Here is a 27,194-nt window from a genome sequence, read left to right as displayed (position 1 = left end):
CTTTATTGCCTGGTATAAAGATGCGTTTAGGGCAATCCAATCACAAGTGGACAGGCGCAATTGCCATTTACACCTGAACGTATATGCATCTCTTTTGACCACATCTGTTTTAGGATTTCAAGCGGAGTTAATCTGATTTCATGACTGTATACATCTGTATGATAATAAAACTCAAAAAGTATAAGAACAATAAGGAAGTGTGGAGAGAAGGAAAAATCGGCTTACTGTTTCTGCCAATTCAACTTGCATTTAATCTTAGCACAAACATGACATTTAGAGCAGAATTCTCAGTTATTTGGAGAACAATGGAGAACCTGATTGTATGACCAGACGTTTATTTCCATTTCAAGCCACACATCACCGGCAAAGTCGAAATATCATGTTTTGCAATGGTTGATTGAAAGGTAGAATTTCACCCTAGAACTCCTGTTTCAAAATACTCGCGCTTGAGTCAAAAATCTATTGTCCCAGATATTGGCCAATAATTCTGTATATCGGCGGCAAATATACAGTATCGTTGGCCAATAACCAGGAAAATACAAATATTATCATCACTCCAATAATGGAAATGTCGGCCATATTTTGGCTGACAATTTGTTGTGGTTTATTTGCTTACGACTGAGAATCTCTACCTGTGGCTTCTTTCCTTCAGGCAGAGACACGGGCAGCCTCATGCGACAATGCGCAAGCGCAAACACAACATATCTGTGTCAGTGAAAGCCAAGATAATGTCACTCTGAGGAATATATCAACATCTCTCCACTTTATGTTGTTTTAGAGTTCTGTTTGTTTATTGGCCTTTGTCACCCATGTCTTTTGTATTTAAACCCTCATGTTTGCCTTTGTAACTTGTCAGGTATTGCACTTGTAACCTTGTTGTTCTGCCACAGTCTAATCTAGCCTTTGTGTTTGTGTTTGTGTAACCCCGTTGTTCTTCCATAGTTTAGTCTAGCCTGTATTTGTGTAACCTTGTTCACCCATAATTTAGCCTCGCCTGTGTACATGTAACCTTGTTGTCTAGCCTAAGTTTAGTCCAGTCTGTATACATGTACCTTGTAGTTTTGTTCCAGTCCTGTCCAGCCTTAGCCTTAGCCTTAGTTATTTCATGTTGTGTCTAGTTTTGTCATTATTAGTTTGGTCCTTGGTTTCTTGTTTTGTTTCCTTGCACATTTTTAGTTTGGGATCCTGGTTTCACGTTCCCAGAATAAACTGCACTTGGGTTCATCTCCACTTCATCGTCTCTGCCTGTTTTGTGTCTACATCGTTACATGTATGTAATGACATGCTACTTGGGGCAATTATTTTCACTTATTACTTCATGAAACATAAACAGAATATGGAAAATAGCAACTTACAGAAAATCGCTACTTACAGCACAGCATTGCAATGAAACAAGTCAAAACACAATCTAACACAGTGCATAGATCTTGAAATAATCATCACAGAGTGACGCGAGACTAAAAAACACTTCTTTGTGAGTGAAACGAATGTGCTAGTTGTATTTTATGAGTTGAGACTTTTCGAACGTTATAACTCATGACTATTTGATCTGTATGATGTTACCTATTCCCATTATGATTGTTGTGTTCACATTTGTTGTACAGCAGAACTGTCACAGATGAGCATGGTAACAAGCGTCTGTGAATGAGACATACATGAACACAATGCATATACACATAACACATGCAACCACTGCTGCACTCGCATTCTGGCTGCTGGCACTAATATTACACAATGTGTACAGAGATTAGAGATTTTGTTATTAATTTTCTTTACATGCTGTTTATCGCCTTGTTTCGTTTAATGCATTTTTACAGCAGTTAGAAGTTCATTATACTCTCTATGTGAGCAATTTATCAGGATACTTATCAAATCAGCATATACTCTATCAGCAATACAGGCACATTTCTGGTTCATGTTACATTCGCCAAAATTTTTGAATAGCAGCAAGTCCAAATTCCAAGCTTTTAAATGACACTTATTTTTCAAATGAGAAGCTTTTAATGAACTAGCTAACAGTTCCAGGTTAAAGGATTACAATTTTTACTTTTTTGAAAAATATATCGGTAATCAGTCTCGGCCACAATGAGTCGTGATCGGTTATCAGTATCGGCCCAGAAATTCCATATCAGTGCTTCTATTATTGGGATTCTATTTGAACAATAAACGACATTATCTCTGTGTCTGTGGCCATACATAAATGTAAAAACATTTTTAAACATTTTATGATTCAGTTTATAAAAACTATCCGAACGGTTATCTGCCTTTTCCACCACCTTAGTCATCGTAACGGAAAAATCCACTATCAGTCAACCTCCTGTATCTTTTAAACACTTCTTTGTTGTTGACTCAAAAGCTTAACCTTTATAGTTTTTGGTGCAAAATCATTGGGTAGAAGCCAATTAAATTAGACGAATGTCAACATGGACAGGTTGTGTGACATGCCCTCATCCTCCAAAACTATGGACAACTATGCAAGGTAAAAGAAAATATGGCCAAGCCTACATTAAATACATGTTATCTTTGCTATTATGTTGGATTATTACTTGATGCCCATGTAAAATATGGTTTCTAAAGCAAATCCAGTCAAGAATCACTGACGTGAGGGATAGCTGGTCATTATTGGCAAAAACAAAAAGCCTGATCAAGGCACCAACATGACAAAAGGTATTCCCATATCACCCTGGAAAGGTTTATTTGCCAGGTTTCAAAAGAACTAAAGTTCTACATCTTTTCTACAGTCATTATAATGGTTTGATTTCAAACGTGTATAAAACTATTACTAATAATAATTTCCCCATTGGATCCTGTGAATTCAAGCAACATCCCTGCCAGCCCAGCACTGAATCCAGCCATTCAGATCTACATATCAACCAACACACCAAGTGAAAACATGCTTCAAATAAAACAAAAACAAGAAATATTATACATTAACTGTGACATAAATCAGCCTCAATGCCAAAACCTGAGAGCATGAATCCGGACATAGCTTGTTTATATATGCGTTCACATTTACCTTCCATCACAGGCATTCCAACACACTGAGGTGTTTCTGGTTCAGGAACTAAATCGTTTTATTACTGCAATGTGTGCACCATAAATTTCATCTTTACCATAAAATAAAAGCAGACTTTCTGTTGCTCTTGAATTACTAGGAGCCTTAAAGGCTTTTTCCAATTCCGAGCATTCCAGCTGAACCCAGCGTTGAAAGCAAACTGAGGATCACACTACATTTTAATTGCTTTAACAGCGGAGAGTGGCAAGATGGAATCTAATAGGGGTTCGTTATTGTCCAATTATCTCAGTAACACAATCAAAAACTGCAAGAGGATAATGGCCACATATTACAGATTTTTCCAAATGAAGAGGAATTATAGCTTTATGTTGTCATCAAACACTCGTCATTGTCTCTTATTACCTTGGGTACAATTATTAAATGTTATAAAGTTCTAAATGAAAGTTTAGGAGGAGCCTGCCAATCGTATCCCAAGGATGGCCAAATGATTATATATCACCAGCAAAAACAGTGCAAATAATACATGGTGAAAATTCTATGTATCACCAGAGACTATTTAGCAGAGACTGACTACTTCTATTTAAAGGAATGGGAGAAATTGGAATGCCCAATGGTCAACTGATGTAGAAAGGAAGTCCTGCCTTACAGGTAAAAGAGCCAATCACCTTTTAGATACAGACAAGGCCTGTCAATCAATTTGCTAACGTGCATGCGCATTAGCTAGACAAGTCGAGAAAATTGCGTGTTTTTGCGTAATATGAGGTAAAGAAGCACAATTTATGATTCCAATATTATCAAATTGTATTGCTGATTTGAAATATGTTCTTTGATTGTAATCTTGACCAACTGATTTTGAGATTTTGGTCTTTCCCCATTCAAGGAGCTGCACAGGCATGACTGGAAATAGCCTCCCGTGAGCGTTCAAAAGATGGCCGTCCATGGACTGACTTGATGGAAAGACTTTAGTATCACCCAGTCCTAATAGGCATTTCTAAGAGGCTCTTTGAGGTTAAAATGGAATGAAGAGCTTGTATCAAACTTCAAATGTTATAATTACATCTCTCACCAAGATCTGCACTTACGGTTCACCATAAAATGATAGGATATTCTTTACAAAAATAAATTGGCTAATATTTTGCTGTGGCAGAGTCTGTTATTCTACTTAAACAAGCTGTAGACTGGTAAGCGGCAAAGCCAGAACCTCTCTCGATAAACAAGCACAGTATGAGAGAGGAAATCAGACCTCGTAAAATAACACACACAAAAATAAAGCATTGTGATGTCAGTGAACAAATACAGTGGCAGAATGAGGGACTTGACACGTAAGACAGTGACAAACAGATAGCTTCTCCAAGGGTTTCTTGGGGCTCTTGAGGGCTGCAGGCTACATGTTGACCCTGTATTAAGGTCAATGGTCAGGGCACTGGTTAACCCTCCTCCCTCATTTATGTGTCTAGATATTTGTGTGATGTCACCTGAGGCCCCAGCTATTTTACTTTTCTTTTTTTTTTTGGTGCTCGACAAGATAAACATCACTTTGACTACTGCTCATCCATAAAGGGATAGTTCACCAAAAAATGAAAATGCACTTATTTACTCACCCTCATGCCAACCCAAAATGCAAGTTAAAGGGCCACATTTTGAAGCACAAAAATAACATTAAGGCAGCATAAAAGTAATTAATTAGACTTCAGTGACTAGATCCATGTCTTCAGAAGCGATATGATATGTGTGGTGAGAAACAGATCAATATTTATCTCCATTTTTACAATAAATTCTCCTCCCTGTCCAGTAGGTGGTGATATTCACAAGAATGTGAATCATCAAAAGCAAAAGAAGAATGCGAAAGTCAAAGTGGAGATTTATTGTTACAAAGGACTTAAATATTGATCTGTTTCACACCCACACCCACACCTATCCTATCACTGGAGTCTTATGAATTAGTTTTATGTTGCCTTTATGTTATTTTTGGAGATTCAATTAGGGATGTGCGAGACTAGTCGACTAAACGGTTCTGATGCTGCTAGTCGACACTGGAATTACTAGTCGGTTAATATTTCCCCCCATTAAACTGATCAACATTTTTACACATTTACATTTATCTATATGTTTTTACAGAGGCTGTGCTTAAATTACTGTCATGTTAATGTTACTATGGAAAGTCCCTATGGATGTTTACACATGAGTCTTCTTTAAATCTGCGTGCTTGTATTTGCAGGATAGCCGCCTCAGGTGAGTCAAGTCCCGTCTTTCACCGGACCATGTCGACATGTTAATTTTGCTCATCCAAAATAAATTCTGCTTTTGATTAAATAGCCTAGAAATGACTGTTTTAGGCTAGTTATGCCAGTTTTAAATCTGCTGATTAGGGATGAAGGCTATATTCAACAAGATGCCGACTGCTTAACTGGTTAAACTATCTTTTATTCTGTGTGCACGTCATGTTTAGAATACATTAGGTTTATTTTAGGATACATCCCAGGCCTATTTCTTTCTATCCTATAGCTACTGTTAACATTCTTTACTGAACAGCTGTCATATCAGATCAATGGTTAATGCACGACTGCACGTTGTGAAATACGCTCAACTTTTCAGCTCTTTTTTTTTCTCTTTTTGATAAGACTATCTCTTAATTATGTTCAACAAATTCCTGAATGTTTAAATATGTTAAGTAACTTTTACGCGGTGAATTCCGTTTAAAACCGGTTGGGTTGCTCTATTGGTCCTGCACTATTCATTCAATTGTTTTCAATAAATATGCCTGTTAAATATTCACTAATGTTGATTCAGTGAATGTGTCATGTTCTATATTTAATGTACAATGAGCATAGTGTATAATGTATTTTAAATGGGTCACACAAACACATTTTCTTTTACTGTTTTCAGAAGGTTGGTTTCTTTTGAGACTAGTCGACCTCAAGATTTTTGTTTAAATGTCAATGAAATGAGTCATTTCGCACATCCCTATTTCAAACTTCTGGTCACCATTCACTTGCACTGTATGGACCTACAGAGCTGAAATATTTGTCTAAATATCTTTGTTAGTGTTCTGCATTAGAAAGAAATTCATACACATCTGGGATGGCATGAGGGTGTGTAAATGATGAGAGAAATTGAACTTTAACATTCTCATCTGTTTTGCAGAACATTTAACCTGCTGTTAGTGCCACACAGAGGACATTTCACCTCATAAATGCTCCGATACATGTAACGAACCACATAATACAATTTTGCAAATACAACAGGTGTTGTGATCAAGGCAAGATGCTGCATGGCGTCAACAAAAACCCTGATCTTTCAAAAGCCTACATTCAGGACTTCTTAACATGCTGTGCGAGCTGTACGAACACACCTCTCTCTCAGCCTGTGCCTTGTGCTTTCGGATCTGAGAGTAGGATAAGCCCTATATGGCAAAGACCTGGGGATAAATAAGTAAGCAGATGTATTTCCCATCATGCATTCAGCTTGCAGGCTTTTTCCTCAACTGCAGCAGCTGCTCCTGAGAGAGAGAATTAGGAGGGTGGTGGAGGGGAGCCTGTCCCCCTGTACACTGCATGACCCTGCAGTTTGGCTTCAGGCCCATCAGGTGTGCTTCTCCAGCATTCTGGGTTTCCCTCAGCGAAACATGCAGCATAACTAATCTTCTCAGGCTCAGCCAGGGACCTCTGTAGAGCAGCTGGGGGGGCTCTGATGCCGGGACAGGAGGGCTGTTTGCTTCCAGAACTCTCTCTCTCTTTTTAACAAGTGGCTAAAGTTCATTTTTTAACAAGGTCCCTAATTATTTCAGTCTGATCTTCAAGGTAAAGTTTACCCAAAAAGGAAAATTCTCTCATCATTTTCTCACATCCATGCTATCCCAGATGTGTTTGACTTTCTTTCTTCTGCAGAACACGAACAAAGATTTTTAGAACAATTGATCTGGGGTGTATTCCAGAAAGCAAGGTTAACTTACCGTCAGATAAACCTTAAACTCTTGGTTGATTAACCCCAAACTTGCTAACTCGAGGTATGTCGGTTCCAAAACACCTGTGAGGAGTTAGTTTAATCAACCTACTGCTAATAACCTCGAGTTAATGCGCGCGCACGGTGAACATATAAAGGCATTTTCAATGGAACGCCGAATTCAGGAGTCACCATGGAAAGTAAGGGTGAAAAGTTACGTGCCGCGTACTTCTCTGAAGCGGAGTTAGAAGTTTTAATGTTGGCTTATGAGGAGTTCAAGCCCATTATAATGAAAAAAAGCAATACAGCTGCATATGCGAGGGAAAGACAATTGGCTTGGCAAAAAATAACTGACAGAGTAAATGTGTGCGTTTTTTTTATTTTATTACATTTTAAATATGCTAGCCTTTCTTTTGTTAATTTGCAAAGTTGAACAATTGTCTTTTTGAGCATGTGGCATGACTCGACAAGCATTTACTTTTCTCTACATCAGTTTCTTAAGAATACAGTGCAATGTATATTGACAAGAAATATTTAGGCCTCTTGTTTTATAAGGTGTAATCCTTCTGGAGCCAAAAGATCTCTTTCCCAAGTCAAAATGAAACACAAAAACATTCTCCAAAAAGGTAACATTTTATTTTAACTGTTGTAAGATCAATGTCTTAAGTTACTTTTACAGTATTCTTCCTATATAGCTAATAGAAAGAAGGCTGAGGCCCATCTAACTGGCGGGGGTCCACCTCCACCTTCTCTCACCCCATCTGAGGAGTTGGCTCTTTTACTTAATAAAGGTCGCCCTGTGGTCGATGGTATTCCAGAGGGTACTTCGTCAGACTTTGCTACCTCCCACAACAACTCAAGTGACTTGGTACAATGTAGGTATACCATATTAGTACTTATGATTATTTAGTCATACGTTTGGACAAAACGATCATTAACTCTTGTCATTAGGAAGACGGTTAAATGCTTCCCAAATGCAGTCATTGTTTCACTTGTGCATTATGCATACATATTCTATTTTACAGCATATGCTGTATACAGTAATCTGTTTTTTTTTTATTCTTGCATGTTCCTAATGCCTTTATTCAGTGTCTGCCATACTTTAGTAATTTACACATTGAGTATCTTTTTTTTCTTGCAGTTGCTGATGGACGCATTGTATTATTGGATCCTCCTGAAACCACACAGTCTGTCACAATTGTTAGTGGTGCATTTTAAGAACCAGTTGCTTTTAGATCTTTCACTTTGTCTCCCAGACAAAGTAACCTTGCATATTTCCACTCTAGAATGATGATGAAGAGACCACATCTGCTGTGACTGAATTAGAAAGTGCTGGGAGACCCACAGAGGTATGATGCATATACTGGACAATGCTTAGCTTTTTAGATGGAGTGAAAAATGTGTCATTTGCCCTGTGACAGAATCTAGCTGGGGATGTACATGCAGATGAGGGTCCATCTACCTCTACACATAATCTTAGCAGTGTAAGAACTTGTCCCTGGTTGTCCTTATTTACATAATGTTACTATGTGGCAGATTTTCTTCTTTAACCATCTTATTTACTTTGCCTTCCTAGTTGTCTGCAAAGGAGGTGTTATAAGGTCCATCTATTAAGGCAAATTAAAAAAACTGACATGGACATGGACCTTATACAGCTTCAGCTAGAGGAGAAAAGGCTGGCCATTAAAAAGGCCAAACTTGAAATAGAACTACTGGATCATCGCCTTAAGGTGAGAAGAATCATATGTGAACATGAATCTGTTATTTAATTATTTATTTTGTGTGTGTGTGTGTGTATAAAGCAATAAATACAAATCTGTCATGTCTCTTTTATTTCAGGATATGAAGAAATAGAACAGATTAAATAAAGTGATTTTGACAAATCATGTCTCTAAGCATTCGGCCATCTCTGTGGTCTGCTAGATTCAATGGGTTTTGTTCTAGGTCATCTTCATCAGGACAGGGGGGATGCCTCGCTCTTCTTATTGTGGCAATGTTGGACACAAGCAACTGTGATGTCACATGCCCTATTTGGAGTGACCCTGAGCCCACGCAGACACTGAAACCTCGCCTTCAGAATGCCTATTGTCATCTCCACCTTGGCCCGTGTTCTGCTTTGAGACAGGTTGAAGCGTGTCTGTGGTCCGGGCTCAGGATCAGGGTAGGGTGTCATCATATAGGGGAGGCAAGGGTATCCTCTGTCCCCCAGCAAGTAACCATAGAAGTGTCCTGTAATGTTTGAGGTGTTTTGTAAATGTAATAAAGACTACAAGCATTTGTCTAACAAAACGTACTCTGTTGAAATTTGTTGCACAGAGATGACTCTCTAAATATCCTGGCATCATGTACAGACCCAGGCCATTTTGCCTCAACATTAGTGATGAGGTGGGTTGCATCACATATTACCTGTGGAGAACAATAAGTTTATTATTTGTAACACCAATATTAAGGAGCCAAAATATAGCTATCACCTGCACATTGATGCTATGCACAGACTTCCTATTAACATAGTCTCCCTCATTGATAGATGGAGATTTAATAGGAATGTGGGTGCCATCAATGCACCCAGTCACGTTTGGGAACCCTGAAATTAAGATTATTTACAAGTTTAAGAAGTCTGTGTAGCCTTTACGTGTGTGTGTGTGTGTGTGTGTGTGTGTGTGTGTGTGTGTGTGTGTGTGTGTGTGTGTGTGTGTGTGTGTGCAGTCAAAATAAACCTATTAAGAAATGTAATTTAATTGAAGTAGATGACAGAATTTCTGAGAGCAAACCTGCCACCCTGTGGAATTCTTCTTTAATAAAGCGCACAGGTTTATGGCCAGGGAACTGTACAAAAGTTTCAGTCCCATGCATACTGTACGAACGGCTCTACACACTGTTGCCTTTCCCACATGCTCTGCATCGCCCAAGAATTTGTTCGGCGCTAAGCGCTGACCTGCGGTTTGTTACGTTTGAGATGTGTGGTTTTAGTAGGTTTGTTAAATAAATGAACGACTCCCTAGAAAAACGATAGCGCTCCTGCAAATATTCGTTAGGATAAGAAAAGACATCACCCTCTCACGGCGAATAAAACCCCGTAAAATCTGTGTCTCTACGTCCACAGGATCCTCATCAAAAGGGCACGCCATGCTCGGAAACCTCTCTGAAACAAACTAACCCTGCAACATAACCTGCTCCGGAGCAGGTTAAGTTCAGAGAGTGAGTTGCTATGACTACTAACATACCCTGAAAGTTACCTCCGTTTTTGGAACCGAAAGTTGAGGTTATCCGCTTACTTACTCTTAAACATACCCGCGTATGTCACATAACCTGCTTTCTGGAATACACCCCTGCTCTGTAGGAACATACAAGTGATTGGTGACCACAAAAGGACATAAATACAGTATAAAGGTAACACATAAGACTCCAGTGATTAAGACTATATTTTCTGAAGCGATATGATAGGTGTGGGTGAGAACCTGATCGATATTTGCATTTTTGTTTACTGTAAATCTACACTTTCACATTCAGCCACCTACTGGTTGAGGCGGGTCAAAGATGGAGACTGATTGTTAAAAAAAAAAAAAAAAAAAGGCCTTAAATATTAATATGTTTCTCACCCATACATCTCATATCACTTCTGAAATCATGGATTAAACCACTGGAGTTTTATGGATTACTTTTATGCTGCCTTATTTCCTTAGTTCTGGCCACCATTCGCTTGCATTGTATGGAATATGAAATATTCTTCTTAAAATCTTTGTTAGTGTTCTGTACAGCAAAGAGAGTCATACACTTCTATCATGAGGGACAGTAAATAATGAGAAAATGTTCATTTTTGGGTGAACTATCCCTTGACTGACACTTTAGCCATAGTATGAATCAGTGAGGTGTGTCCTGAGAGTATGTTAGTGCCAGAGGTGGGTAGTAACATGCTACATTTACTCGAGTAACTTTTTGAAGAAATAAAATACTTTTAGAGTAGGTTTAAAAGTGGGTAATTTTTACTCTCACTTAAGTAAATTTCTACTTTTTACTTTTACTTCTTTACAATGGTGGCGTTCCTGTCGTTACATTACTGGATTTAATTTTAATTAATGCGTAATTTATTGAATGGGACTTTAACCGGAGCGGAAGTCAAATTGAAACACTTTCTACACTCCACACAGTGAAAACAAAATATTTTCATCATGCAATGCCTTCATTTAACACCAAGACATGCTGATATTTCAAGATTAAAGTCATAGCTTCAACTTAAGGCAGCACACTGAGAAAGTTTTGGCTCTAATTCTAATGCGGGCTTTTCTGTGTATTGAGATGGTCATTTTCAGGGTGATTCTGTAACTGTGCTCTTATGAAATCAGTTTTTTAGTGTATATTTTTAAATCAGTGCAGCAATATATCAGTGTGAATTGTCCCTCATGTCATAAGCAGTATTTATGCATTTACTCCGAGCCCTCACGGGGGTACTGGAAACTATCACAGCTACTTCAGGTGGATTAACTATAAATGCATGTAAACATCCAAGTTAAGTGTAAATAAACGCCTTTTGCTCTGCCATTCGCATGATTGACAACTGGAGCACAAACAGACAGCATTTCCGCGCCTGCACAGTGTGTGAGAGATGTACGGGCGCGAGGCGATCATATGGCGAAGAGAGTGGCCGAAATAGTTCACCCATTCACTATTTCCTATATAGAGAATGGCAGTGAGTGCACTATATCTCAGCAGTAAGTGAACGAAATGTGTGAGTGAATTCGGATGCTAACGTGTACACCGAATGTCAGAGCTCTGAGGCTGTCACAGAAACAACATCACATATGAACTTTTAAAATACTTGGGCCTTACTTGTTATTCTTATTAAATAATATACAGTATTAATACAATAAATATGAATTCCTTTTGTCATTTTTAATATATACTGTGTGCTACTATAAAGAATAAACACATTTGATCAAATAAATAATACATTTTAAAATGTATCTGTATGTTTTGTCTCTCTATATGTTATTATGTTATTTTAATCAAGTAATGATTTGTCAAAAAGTAATTAAAAAACATTCAGCATGAAATAAAACATTGCAGGAGTGAAGGAAGCAGCAAACTCCCAGCTTGTACATCTTCCCCTTGTTGGATCGTGGGCAATTAACCATCGTCGAGTGTACATCAAATGTACACTCGAAATTAGAGTGCATTGTGGGTAATAATTAAATTAAGGAGTGGCTCACTCAGAATTCAGAAAATCCTACAAAATGGCGGACACTCAAAATAGTGCATTATATAGTTGATAGGGGGCGGTTTCAGACACAGCGATTGTTACACGACCGGGGATGTTCACCTACGCACTAGGCTGCGTACTCTGCATTTAAAGAGCGGAGGTACTGCTGTACAGAACTAATGATCTAAATACTTACAGCGCTGAAAACTGTAACGACAATGAAATAAGAATCCACACAGGATTTTAAAAGCTATGAAATAGCGAAAGAATGCATTAACAAACATGATCTTGCTATGGTTTATATTTCAGCATTATATATAATGTCCTTGTGGGACATTTATACATTTTCACCGTAATCATTTCTAGAAATGTTTCCAAACTTCCCTTATTGACAAATTCATCCAGATCTGACAAGAGCCCTTAAAGGGATAGTTCACCCAAAAATTTAAATTCACTATATTTACTCACCCTCATGCCACCCCAGATGCGTTGCTCACCTTTCACATTCAAAATATGGAGAAAAAAAATTAACTGAAAGTAAATAGTGACTCAGGCAACAATTCTGTCATATATCTACTTTGTGTTGCATGGAAGAAAGTCAGTCATATGGGTTTGGAACAACATGATGGTGAATGATGACAGAATTTCCAGTAATAATAATAATAATTCTGTAATACATGTTAAATTTGTATTATGTAATGGAATATAGGGGATATAACAACTATTAAGTCATTTGTGAAAGTAACGAGTAACTCATTACTTGATTACTCTTTTAATTGGATACTTTCTTACTGAAGTAATTATTTATGTTAGTACTTTTACTTGAGTACTGTTTTTGGCTAATCTACCCACCTCTGGTTATTGCTCATTAGATTACAGGCTAGTTGTCATTTCTCTAGAATGCAGTCCTGAGATTTCCCCTGCATTTACAAGAAACCCATGAACACCCTAGCTGGTCTACACACACTCATCACTGCTACTAAATTAATGTAACATTCACTATGCACGGCTGCCATTCACATGCAGCTGACAGAGAGAATGACAACTGTACCATAACACACAATTATGACATCACATCTGCTTAAAAGGCTTTGATATTATTGGCTAACATTCTTTTTCCACAACTGAGCAACCTTGATTATATCAAAAGAAAAGACAGTTAATGAAATCCTTTTTTGTAAGATATTGTGCTATGATGCTGAATTGTGCACAATAAGATCAGAGACATTTAAGTAAATACTGTCAGTTTTGGTCTCATGCCGTCTTAAAATGAGTCTTAAAATTGACCTGCTGCCTTAATAAATAAAAGATTCACAATTATTAAGCTGGCTAGATCTGACTGCAATTACTTTAGTGAACTTTTGGCTCATCATCTAACATTAGCCTCTCTCTTTCTCCCACTCCTCCTTTCTTTTGAGCTTAACACCCATATTCCAGATGCCTTTAAAACAGTCTGGATCTTCATACATGTGTTTTTCAAAACAAAAAGAGCCTCTGGTTTCGCTCTCGCCAGGCAGGATAAAGAAAATGTCATTCTTCTCTCTGCTATATGCAAATAGGTTTGCCAAGTAGAGTTTCTGTGTTCTAAATGCTGGCTTTAAATCAAACTATAAACACTACTAAGGTCAAGACTGTTCTCAATCCTGCGGTAACTTTGAAAAATTCACAACTAGACACAATCTTCCACTCACGAGGACTTTGACCGACTTCTCGGAGCTGATTGGACAGGATACATTCCATAGATTTTCTGCCTCTTTGTTTTGTGAGAATGTTTGTTTGAATAAATTGTTTGACTTTTATTTCATTCATTCTCAAGTAAAAAAGTTTTAGGCTTAACTGTTAAGACAGCCCATAACAGAGATGAAATATAATAGGAAATACTAATACAAATATTAATTAATGCAATCAATTATTAATACATTTTGTGTTTGTTTATTATTGATTAATGCAAAAAAAGCAGAAATAACCCAAACTAAAAATCTATTCTTCATTTCAGATGCTTAAAAATAAAAATAATCTGCATTGCTCATAAAAACAAATATCTGTTGTCTGTGATGCAATAAGTGACAAGCGATAAAAGCAATTTCTTCCATGTTACATAATGTTTGTCCTAACCAGACACCACAACAAATAAAACACAGTCTCATAATAATTTGTACAGCATGGCAAAATCTTACGGTATCGTACAACATTTATTCCAACCAATCAACAAAAACTATTTCAAATCGTTACAACACACGTGTCAATTTTTATGCTACATCCTACCAAAAACTTTCTGTAAATAAAGGAAATGTCTGTGAACTAGGGGTGCACCGATCGATCGGCCACCAATCGAAATTGGCCGATATTCATCTTAAATCTGTGATCGGATGATCATGCCTAGAGTCAGAGCCGATCTTTTTTGCATCACGCAGGGAATCACACATACTTCTCTAATAAATGATTTAACTGTTTAACCTTCAATAACGACACTGCGTCTTCATGCATTTGCTTAATAATTCAGGATTTTGATGCTGTGTGTGATACTCTCATGGTTTTTAGAAGCAAGTATGTCACAACAGGGGTGGACTGGGAAGAGAAATTGGACTGGGATTTGATATAGTTTTATAGATTTTATATAGTTCTTGTGCCCATTCTGCATAATGTGGCGGCCAATTTCAGCTTATCGCAGCACAAAAATTCCCTGTTCTCCCAATGGCCAGTCTGCCCCTGTGTCACAATGACCTATTGATATTTACAATAAAACTATTCATAGCTGTTTTTAATACAAATAAATGTTAGCAATTCACAATTAATGTAATTTTATGTAATTTTGGTAACACTTAATAAAAAGGTTTCATTTCTTTAAAATTAATTAATGCATTAACTATCATGAACAAACAATGAACAATATATATTTTTACTGCATTTATTAATCATAATGTTAGATAATAAAAATACAATTGTTCATTGTTAGTTCATATTGCATTAATGTTAACTAATACAACTTTTGATTTAAAAAATTTAGTAGTATATGTTGTAACTAACATTAAGGTCATTAGTTCACGTTAACTGCAGTAATGTTGTTAAATAATGTAAACAAATGCAATCTTTTTGTAAAGTGTTACCGTTATTTTACTGTGTGGTGCATAAACATGTATAACTGCGCATATAACTTGCAAAACTGTGTAAAAAAAAAAAAAATCTGTCTCAGTATCGGCCGATCTTAATGTTAAATAATTTGGAGATTGTATAGGCCTCAAATTTTGTGATCGTTCACCACTGCTGTGAACACATTTGTTTTTCTCATTGTATGATAAAAAAACTTATGTACGATACGTTAACGCTGGGCAATATGGCTACAAAAAATAAATATCGATATTTTGCAGCCGACCTATGATATTTAATATATATCTTGATAATTATGTAGGAACCATCATTTCATCCAAACAACCATTTTAGCCAAGAAGATTCAATATTTTAAAAGCATTCAATAAAAATCTATTTAAAAACATTGAAGGCATGTTTTCACTAAATGAACACAAGGGAGAATGATTGATTCATTGATATGCACTTTACATTTATATTCCATGTACAATGAATGACACCTAGTATCTTAAAAACACATTGTTTACCCGTATATATTTTCACAAAAAAAAAGGATTAGATTTGTTTTATACAAAAGTAATATACAGTAGTTCTGTCATATTTACTCCACCTTGACCAGGAGATTTTATTTTGACACTGAAAGTGTTAGTGTGTATGGGACAAGGAGGAGGGTGTGACCGGGCCGTGAGGACGCATGCCCAGCGCTGAATCGTCCCAATCAGCCGGGAGGGGGATAAAGACGAAATAGTGGTTACTAATGCTTGGAATTGCATATTTTGATTTAATTGTGCAGACCTGAAGGATCGTGAAATTAGTCTACGTCAGGACGCTACTTCAAAACCCTGCTGTTTCTTTTTCTTTATGTTTGTGTGTTTTTGGTTTATTTCTTCATTAAACTACTATTATTATTATTTTGTCAAGCCAGTTCTCGCCTCCTTTCCCTTAACGCGCTTTACAGGGTTATTACAACACAATGAAGGATCAGTCAATTTTTCAGGTTACACTTGAATAGTTGAAAAGAATTTCTGAAGAATTCTGAGATTACAAATAACCAGTTAATTATTGGTCACCCTGGTTCAAAATATGTGATGGAAAAGCAAATTAAAGCATTTCCGGGGCCTAATCAGACCACTCCAACAGGCCTTGTGCCAGGAGAAACTTGTTGATTTTACTCATTAAGCAGAATAAAAATGTTATGAATTCCTGGCAAAGTTACAAGGACACACAAAGACACTTTGCACTCCAATATGCCCATGAGAACAACGTAAGATCTCAGACTCAGTAGGTACCCCACAGCTGAATTTAGTCCAGCCGTGTTGCACCTATAGTGTGATAATGGATTTTCTTTGTGGGCTATGAAAAGACCTTGGACACAAAAGCCCCCTGTGTGAGCAGAGTGCTGGTCATTCACACAGAAATTTCTTACATGGAGAAATTCTTCATGCATCCCAGCAGTCCAACTCGGCATTAGACTCGCTTAGCACAGCTTTCATTAGGGAAAGTGTCATTTTTAGCCCTCTGTGACAGTTTTAACCTTCTGGGGCATTGTTGGTTTTAATGAGATGAAGGACTATGGATAAATCAAGCATATGTCCGTAGCATAGACTTCCAAAGGCTTTGCAGGATCCAGGCCAGTGTTAACATTTTGACATACCCTGCTACAAATATGAAGTTAATTATCAATTAAAAAGTTAATGAATTATATAGTTATTTAAATAGTTCAGATAGAGTTCATTAATTCATAAGATATTGAATTGGCCACGAATGACTTTGGAAGCATCAGTTATAATGGGTTGAATATGAAAATAAACAAATCAGCACCCAAAAAATGTTGCGAGACATAAGGCTTGCAGTGCAGCAGTGGCCCATTAACCCAGTGACTGTTCCATTAACGGACCAGCAGCCTATACTTTTTATTGAGGTTTGCTTTGGAAACATTGATCTGTGAAATTCTCGAAGGAGCTTCTGCACTGACCTCTGACACAGTCGCATGGGCATTCCTGAATTATGCCTAATATTAACCCAAAAGCTGTGAAGAGGGTGGAAAGGCAAACATCTAGACAGTTCATTTGGTTGGGGTCATGTGTCATTGTTCATAACAAAAATGTTTTCTCTCCTGGTCAATTCAGGCAGACAAAAGACGGGTTTATTGCACTCAATAATCAATGTCAGATGATAGTTTTTAGTGGAGTAGTTCAGATCATGTGTTCCACATTAGTAGAGGCCTACACTTGAACAGACCATACATTGGCAAGATTGAATCATGAGTCTGGTTTGGGAAGGTGTCCTTCACTGTCATCCAAACAACGCATGGTCTCCAATCTGATGTAGCCACACGTTCAGTGGGAAGGTCTGGCCCATCGCCCAACCACGCATAGATGAACAATTTAACAGACGTTATGAAATGTTACTGAGGAATACACGTGTCAGAGACACTGACAACAAAGCGATGACTAGGCCTGCACAATGGTACATCATGTCCCGTTTAAACCCACATATTCTAGATTTTTCACATATTTTATGAAATTGACATTTAAAACTTCAAACGAGAGATTAATCTTTCATTTATGTTTTTCCCCACATAAACTAAGGAAATATACATTTAAAAAAACGAACTTACAAACCAAAAAGGTGAGTTGAGATGTGTTATTCTCAGAGCTTTTAAATTTAATTTGATCTTCCTGTGCTTATCAGTGGTGTTTATTGTGACCATAAGACTGCTTACTGATTGGTGTCCTTGCCGAGCGGTGGACCAATCAGAAGGCACCATGTGGTTTCCATACCCATCTGAGAGGCTGAAGCAGACATACGTGGGGTGCTGAAGGGGGGGTCCGTGCCACCACCGGCAAGCGCACCATGTAACCCATGCCTATATCCGCCACTGGCGGTAGTGAACCATTAAATATACAGGAATCAAAATGACATCCCATAAAGCCTGAAACATGGTCACTGTATTTTTTATGGTAAATTTCTGGCAACCACAGCTGCCGATATTTAACAGTACATTTTTATGATTTTTCTTCAGTGCACTATCAAAACATACCTGTAACAATTAAAGTGTGAATCCCACAAAAACATTCAAGAACATGTCCATGCTTCACTCCAATAATAAATTATAGTTGGCCTAAATTGTTTATTATAAATCTAATTTGCTTTATAATTTCTTAGTTTTTTGTTTTGATCTGAGGATTTATTTGAGAATTTAAGGATCCAGACTTTCAAACGTTGGGAGTGAAGCCATATAGCTTCATGAAGCCGCCTGTTTTCCTGCTCTGCAATGGGATCTTGGCAAAAACAATGAACCTCAAGCATGTTTTATGTTAGTCTTGAAGATCAAAAGAATAATGTAATAAACCCTTGTTCAATCTCACATACATGTAAGAGATAGACCCCTCTGATGTGACAGAAGTAGTTAGCTGAAAGCCAATGCAGGATACAGGGAGTGAAATTAAAATGTGCACTCCCAATCTTCTCGGGGCTTTCAATCACACGCCCAGGACTCATGCCAGCAATAAATCAATCCACAACAGCATAAGACCTTAGTCCATCTTCAAGAGTGCTGAAAGCACAAAATACCTCCTGAGAGAGCAGGTGTATGATAAAACAACACAAGCAAGCCAGAGATTGTGTCTAAAGAGATGACTGATAATGAGCATACAGTACAGCAGGAAACTGATACACACTGGCCCAGTTCCGAAACTTAGTGAACTGCCCACCTAGACTGCAGATTAAGTCGGCATGCATGATTCCAACAAAAAGAGTGTTCCAAAAAGCAGGCAGGATTAGTATATTGTCTAACAAGATAACTTGATTATCAGAAATTCTGATTATAAATATAACAGTATTTTATTCAATACAACAAAGAATTGACAAAAATAGCCCCATCTTATTAAAGATTATATTATCGTATGCATATTAAAATACTGCGTCCTTGTGTTGAAAATATAGCCAGAGGATGTAAACAATATGCTTGTTAACATGATTTTAGTATGATAAAATTGCTAAAAATTTCATCCAATTATATAACTTTGTTGCCATGATGACAAAACACAGTAAATACTAAAACGACCAAAAAAAAAAAAAAAAAAAGATTCAAACAACTTTAAAACTCTAATTATACACAGGGTAACTGGCTCACTCAGCGAGAATTGACGCTGACTACCGAGAGAGTAAAGTTACATGGGGTAACCTTCTTGTAGTCGCTATAATGTGGTTCTCGCTCTCGGTGGGGCATGTGGTGAGTTGCACGTGGATGCCGCGTAGAATCGCGTGAAGCCTCCATGCGCGCCATGTCTCCACGGTAACACGCTCAACAAGCCATGTGATAAGATGAGCGGATTGACGGTCTCAGACGCGGAGGCAACTGACATTCGTCCTCCACCACCCATATTGAGGTGAGTCACTACACCACCACGAGGACTTAAAGTGCATTGGGTATTGGGTATTCCAAATAGGGGAGGAAATAAAAAAAAAATCAATACACTCAAATTATACACAAGTTTTAACAGAAGAATTAATGTAAATGTTTTTGTTAAATGATAAGCTTCACATTTCTGTCTTTAAACCATGCAGTGACGTACTGACCATTGGGCGCACAAGGACTTTACCACACTCCACATCATGCCACAAATGCTTTTGATTGAGCTTAACTTGTATTGAACTAAGCTGGTTTAAGATGGGTTTTCCAACAGGAAAAGCAACACACTGTTAAATAAAACATGACTACCAACAAAAAAGTGAAAAGGAAAAAATTTGCATGTCTGTTGAAAAGTCCTGTGGTGGCCTTCTCTTAAATCAAATAAACTCAAAGCTGTAACAACGTATTTCTATATTGCTTTCCCCTTGCACAGTTAATTAATTATTTGGTATTTAATCTTACAGCATGAAATGAAAGACGTTAAAACAAATAAACATCAGCAAAAAAATCCATAAAACCGTAAACCGTATGTGACCTAGCGAGGCATGCAGTGGGGTTCTTGAGTGTTTGAAAGGGAAGAGACCAGCTTCAACAAAGAGAACACAGCCCAAAAAACAACAAATCCAGACAACAATACAAATACACAAACTGTCTCTCGCACACATACCTATACACAACTGTGCAGAGTGAGGCATTAGTAGTCTTCACATGCTTTCAGGCACAAGCTTAAAAAATGTATGACCCCTTCAGAAAATCTATTCTCCACAGCCGCAGGCAAAAGCAGAGTATCTCGTGCCAGTTCTTGGCTTAAACCAACACGTTAGCGTTTATATAGATGTTTATACTGTTTGGGTGCGAGTCATCAACGAGGGACAAGCTTTCTTTTCCTAACAGTGGTTGGGACATACTCTAATCCCAGAACTAAAGAGCGGCTGGGAGTTTAGCCAACATCTGTGTGGTCAACTTCATGTGTTTAGCATTTTAGAAACCTGAGAGACAATTTAATGCAAATCATTGAAGCAAAAGCCTTTGGATTGTTATTTGTGCATTTGGGCATTTATTTGTGTATTTGTGTTTTTCGTTAAGTCTGGCTATCAATACATTACAAATGATTAAAGCATCATTCAGTTGTATGTAACTTGCTTTGATGTTGATTCAGTGATGTAACATGACTTGGCGCAGACAGACATTTTCAACCCCAATGTAGTGGCATCCAGGGAAATGTACACAGTAATTGGAAAAGTGTAACTTTTAAGCAAATAAAATTAATAAAATGATTGTAAGACCAGTTTAGCCAATGTTTGTCAGGTGAGACAGCTGTGCAAAACATGTGAAATGATCTTCTTGATATTCAGTGATAATTGTATGCCATTGCATTTCATTTTTCTTCAGAGTCAAAGATGTCAAGTTGGAATATCCATCTCCAACTTTGAATGGAATGCGGTAATAATAACAGGAATCTTACCAAAAGACATGGAGTGACATTTTGAGTGCTATCAAGTCACAGGGAGTGAAGTCTTCTAAATAACATGTAACTAATACTAAAAGCATGTAAAATAAACATGGGGTTTATCCAGGAGTTTCATGTTTTTTCTGCACTAGAAATTCAATTCATTTTAGGACAGAGTGATCTCATAGTGACATCAGAAACAGTAGGTTTACTTTTCTTTAGCTAAAATCGGTCTCCGTTTACCGAAATGCAAAACACTGCCTCCAGTGGCCAAAGCGAGTTGTGAAGCTAGTTGTTTTCAGCTGTTAGGCTGTAATACAGTGAACAGCAATGCCTATTTTATAATATGCCAAACCTAAACCGAACCATCAGTGGAGTAAATTATGTTAGAGGGAAAAAATTCAACATCCAAATCGTGTTCGTCACTGATTTTGCAAACATGATTATTTCCTGTTTCAATGCGGGATCCGAACCCGGGTTTCCCATGCTCCAGATGCAACGTGCTTCAGATAAACACACTGAAGTTGATGCAGAAATGTCTAATGACTGTGGCCGATCCTGGGGTACTGGAACTCTCAAACAACATGCCGACTTCCAGCGTGATCATGTTGTTTTGGTACCGTCCAAAAATGCCACATTTCAAAAGTCACACTATGGTGTGTTCTTGTGAATCCAGCCTGTCCCATTTGCTGAGGAAATGTTGATTCATGTGAGCCTCTGAAAAACCTCCAAATCCAGACAAACTTTGCTTTTGGCCTAATGCTAATGAAGGCTGCATCAAAAGACTGCAGAAACCCCCTCAAACACAAAACCCTGTAGTGAGTCCCATCCCGGGCCAGAAATGCATAAGGCTTTCATAGGAGTTAACTGTCTAGAACCTCATATCAAAATTCCATATTCCAGTGTGCAACATTGTTTACTCATTGGTATGTTCTGTACAATTTTGGGAAAAAACAACTGAATACAAATGGAACAGCTGGATGCAGAGAACTTTGACTCAGTCTTGGTCCAAACACTTTTGCCAACAAAGACATTTGACTGAAAAGTTGTTGGCTAGGGACAAGCAAAAAGCAACAAACACTTAATCCAACAATAACAAAAAGTAATATATACACCCGGAAAAATTCCCACCCTGAAAAACAACTCACGTCTTCAGTCGCCTGACCGACCAACAAACAATGACCCCGTGATATTATGTTTCAGGGTTCCACAAAGTTGAAAAATAGTTTTGCCTTAAATTCATCGTATGACTTCACATCTGACTGTCATCAAACTAGGCAACACCCTCTTCTTCAAGAAGTTGATCAACAATGTGTAAAATGAGAGAGAGAATGAATTATCTGGGAAAGTAGAGTCTCGCCGCAGGAGCTAATGTAGGCTACACTAATTGTCTTGTGCTCATTTACGCCCCATCTCACCACCACTGATCCAAATCAAGGTCAACAGCTTCGCATGGCTACGTTGTAAGACCCTCACAACCAACACCTTTCCCATTAAAACCCTTAGAGAACGCCAGAGCGTGTAATCTAACTGCAGCTTAAGGTGCAAGCTTCCATTAAACCTTGGGTCCTGAGAATCTAATAACAATCAGTTCTTCTCCAAGTAAAACTACTCAATTTTGACTTAAAGGTGCTGTAAATTGATTTTTTGGGAATACCACACATGAAATGCATACTGCTACCTGACAGAAATCACTGAAATAGGTGTGCTGAGAAATCACCTTCTCAAAATGTTATCCCAAAGGCCAGGGATTTCAAACTTTTTATTTACAGCTCAACCAAATATCATTATAGCTTTCCAATGGACCCCCTTGCTATATTATATAGGCAGCTATATACACTCACCTAAAGGATTATTAGGAACACCTGTTCAATTTCTCATTAATGCAATTATCTAATCAACCAATCACATGGCAGTTGCTTCAATGCATTTAGGGGTGTGGTCCTGGTCAAGACAATCTCCTGAACTCCAAACTGAATGTCAGAATGGGAAAGTGATTTAAGCAATTTTGAGCGTGGCATGGTTGTTGGTGTCAGACGGGCCGGTCTGAGTATTTCACAATCTGCTCAGTTACTGGGATTTTCACGCACAACCATTTCTAGGGTTTACAAAGAATGGTGTGAAAAGGGAAAAACTTCCAGTATGCGGCAGTCCTGTGGGCGAAAATGCCTTGTTGATGCTAGAGGTCAGAGGAGAATGGGCCAACTGATTCAAGCTGATAGAAGAGCAACTTTGCCTGAAATAACCACTCGTTACAACCGAGGTATGCAGCAAAGCATTTGTGAAGCCACAACATGCACAACCTTGAGGCGGATGGGCTACAACAGCAGAAGACCCCACCGGGTACCACTCATCTCCACTACAAATAGGAAAAAGAGGCTACAATTTGCAAGAGCTCACCAAAATTGGACAGTTGAAGACTGGAAAAATGTTACCTGGTCTGATGAGTCTCGATTTCTGTTGAGACATTCAGATGGTAGAGTCAGAATTTGGTGTAAACAGAATGAGAACATGGATCCATCATGCCTTGTTACCACTGTGCAGGCTGGTGGTGGTGTAATGGTGTGGGGGATGTTTTCTTGGCACACTTTAGGCCCTTTAGTGCCAATTGGGCATCGTTTAAATGCCATGGCCTACCTGAGCATTGTTTCTGACCATGTCCATCCCTTTATGGCCACCATGTACCCATCCTCTGATGGCTACTTCCAGCAGGATAATGCACCATGTCACAAAGCTCGAATCATTTCAAATTGGTTTCTTGAACATGACAATGAGTTCACTGTACTAAAATGGCCCCCTCAGTCACCAGATCTCAACCCAATACAGCATCTTTGGGATGTGGTGGAACGGGAGCTTCGTGCCCTGGATGTGCATCCCACAAATCTCCATCAACTGCAAGATGCTATCCTATCAATATGGGCCAACATTTCTAAAGAATGCTTTCAGCACCTTGTTGAATCAATGCCACGTAGAATTAAGGCAGTTCTGAAGGCGAAAGGGGGTCAAACACAGTATTAGTATGGTGTTCCTAATAATCCTTTAGGTGAGTGTATATTCATGTATAAAGATCGGGAGCATCGTAGCCTGATTCCCGAACTATAAACTTTTTGGCACTTATTTTTAATCTATACTGCGAAACATACTTTGTAACCATTGTAGCCTGCTTCCTGAGTTAAAGACATTTGTAGTCGCTTCTTTTGAATCCACAGTGCAAAACCACAATCAAACAAATGACTTTAATGTGCTCATTCAATTCTTAGTCTATCAAAAACATACTGAACCACAAGTCATTCATAAAAAGTCTGATTAACCACACTATTTGCAGAACTCTGTTCTGTTAAACCAAGAAATTATCTAATTATTTAGTAACAGTCTGAGGGGGTTTTCAACTTTAAAACCTCCTAGCACCACCTTGCAGCCACCAGACACTTGTTTGAACACCTCTGCCATTGGCTATAAGTGAATGATTTAGAGTAGCCTGAAGTTATTTACATTCTGCCTATTACAATCTACTCATGAACAAAAAAAGTCCCTTGAGACATTCAAATGTATACTGTCTAAACATAGCTAACAATGCAGTGCAATCTGCCATGCACACATATTGATCATGATGCAAGAGTTACATCAATTGATCTGTAATCTGGATTCTCATGCACAGATTAACCACCTGAACTGAACTGCAGTTTGAATTGTGATTCTCCATTGATATCGCTAATACTATACATCATTCAGTAATAATAACAGTAAATGAATGTCCTTGAACCCATTTCAGTGTTATATCTCTATCCATGAATTTTTTGTTCCCATGTTGAGAACAGTTAGTACCAAACGCACCTGTTTTGGGCAAGTCAAAGGTCAGGAAAATGTTTTGTTGCTGTAGTTGCTGTAGTAAAGATACCTCCGCTCTCTTACAGGCACCTCCGCTTAAAAGGGCACCTTTGCATTTGTGAAGGGCACCTTTTAGATTTGTCAATGAAAGGGGCAGCTTGCTCCCCTGTAGCCCCCGTTCTGTGCACGTAAGTCATCCCACGTCGGAACAATTTCACAGTGGACCCTTCCTCTTCCAAATGTGAACTGTGAGCTATGATGTGACTGGTCAAGAAGGAGTTCGATTACATATAGTCTCGATTGCTCTTTCTGAGAACCCCGGATATCTTCGTCAAATTTTCCCAAATCTGAATATATATCCTGAATCAATGTATTAAAAAACTGAATTTGAACAAGAATGGTTTGGACAATATTCTGAATCCTATGAAGCCTTCATTACCACTCTACAAACAGGTCAGATCATCACTAAGCAGAACAAATAATTATGGATGACCCTGAATTAATAAACATATGCAATATAGGGCAATAAGGTTTAAACCAATGTCTTAAAATGTGTGTGAATGAGTACTGCCCATTATTGGTCCTTTACAAACACAGCCCTGCAATTGTGTGAATATCTTTTAAATCATTAAATCATTCTGGAACAGTGACTTCGGATAAAAGCCTCTGCCAAATGCATTCATGTAAATGTGTGTACATGGGTGAAAAGAATTGTGTTGCTCTTATGGGTCCAACTATTTTTCCAGAAAGAATAATTAGAGTGGATATATGATTTTCCAGTAATCTGACTATTATTGTATCCTGACTTCAATGTCTAAATAAAAAAAATTAGGTGCAATGGTCGTTCAGTGACAGAAATTACCTTTTCCGAGAATAAACAAGTTTGATCAATATTACAATGTGACTTGCCACATGACGTGAAAAGCATGCTGTTGTTCCTGTCTGACATTTACATAAGATAACAGATAACAGCATACACACTGACCACATACAGTAGCTTCAAACAAAACCAGTTCAGTAACAAACTCTCATTAAGTCCAACTTTAATGTAGGCCTATGTGTTTTCTGTTACTAGTAAATCACAACTGCATGAATCAAAAAGTACCTTTCTGAAACATTCATTTGGATGCAACATGATTTGTTTTTTTCTGGTTTGCCAAAACAGACAGAGAATCAGTTTCTAAAGAGCTTGCACTGACTCAACAGAGTATTTATAAGGTGTCCACTTTATTGCATTGCCTTTATTGGGAATAAGTGTTGATTCTAAATCAATGCTGACAGCAATGAACACATGCATTACACCGACCTGTCATCAACTTCATCATCTCCATGCACGGATGCGCTATTATTTCAGAGGGCATATGGAGGTGGAGGGTGTGTGTGTGTGTGTGTGTGTGTGTGTGTGTGTGTGTGTGTGTGTGTGTGTTTCTGGACTTGCCTTTGCATGCCCACTTTCACAATAATGCATGAAACATGTACCAATCGCTATTCATTTGGTGATGCAACCCTGATATTTTGAACATCATGCCGCATTAGTCGGAGGGGCTTCCCAGACTCATACACGCGGGAAAGCAGCGACTCACCATCGGAGAGCTCCAGCTCGAGCTCCGCCAGCTTCTCGCGCACCTCCGCCGGGAGAGACATCGCGATCGCCGGTGACGGCTCCAACATCATCATGAGTAATCCGGTGGAATTGCGTTCTGCCATAATGTTGGTTCGGGTAGATCCAGGTCCACGCCGGCCAGGAGGTTTGTTGTGGTTCAGATCAGCTGGTGGGTGGGTGCGCGCGTGCTGCTCCCTTATGGCATGCAGATGTGAGAAGTATTCGGGGTGGTTGCATATAAGCTGCTGTTTGCCTTCACAGCCCGACCGCTTCGACTACCTGATATCAAACGTTTAAATGTAAGATTCACACCCTTCTTCAAACTGGATTTAGCGATGGATCGTCGTGCATGGCAATTTTTTTTCCTTTTAATAATCTGTAAAACCAAGGGAAACTCGCTCAACTCCGCTCTTCATTGCGCCGCCATCACCATTGCAGTGGAGCAGCTGCGGGAACAGCGCATGAATGATTCCTCACTCACCTACACACACACACACACACACACACACACACACACACACACACACACACACACACACACACACACACACACACACACACACACACACACACACACCACGCACTTGGATTGAGATTCAAGAAGTAAAAAGTAATAACAATAAAGACGAACTCACGACATGATAAACACCCAAA

The 27,194-nt window shown here is 38.3% G+C and overlaps 1 protein-coding gene across 1 annotated transcript in view; it reads right to left on the bottom strand.

The window, feature by feature from the left end:
- The window catches only part of dip2a (disco-interacting protein 2 homolog A), a 152,038-nt gene extending 125,086 nt beyond the window's left edge, over nt 1-26,952 (bottom strand). Inside the window, exon 1 of the mRNA XM_052149031.1 lies at nt 26,521-26,952. Within this exon, the coding sequence (XP_052004991.1) occupies nt 26,521-26,644 (124 nt within the window). The 5' untranslated portion in view covers nt 26,645-26,952. The remainder of the gene's footprint in view (nt 1-26,520) is intronic.
- Between the last annotated feature and the right edge of the window lie 242 nt (nt 26,953-27,194).

This window comes from Xyrauchen texanus, chromosome 18 (assembly GCF_025860055.1).
Source record: "Xyrauchen texanus isolate HMW12.3.18 chromosome 18, RBS_HiC_50CHRs, whole genome shotgun sequence".
Taxonomy (NCBI): domain Eukaryota; kingdom Metazoa; phylum Chordata; class Actinopteri; order Cypriniformes; family Catostomidae; genus Xyrauchen; species Xyrauchen texanus.
The sequence above is the reverse complement of the archived record's forward strand: the minus strand, read 5'-3'. Positions and strand labels throughout refer to the sequence as shown.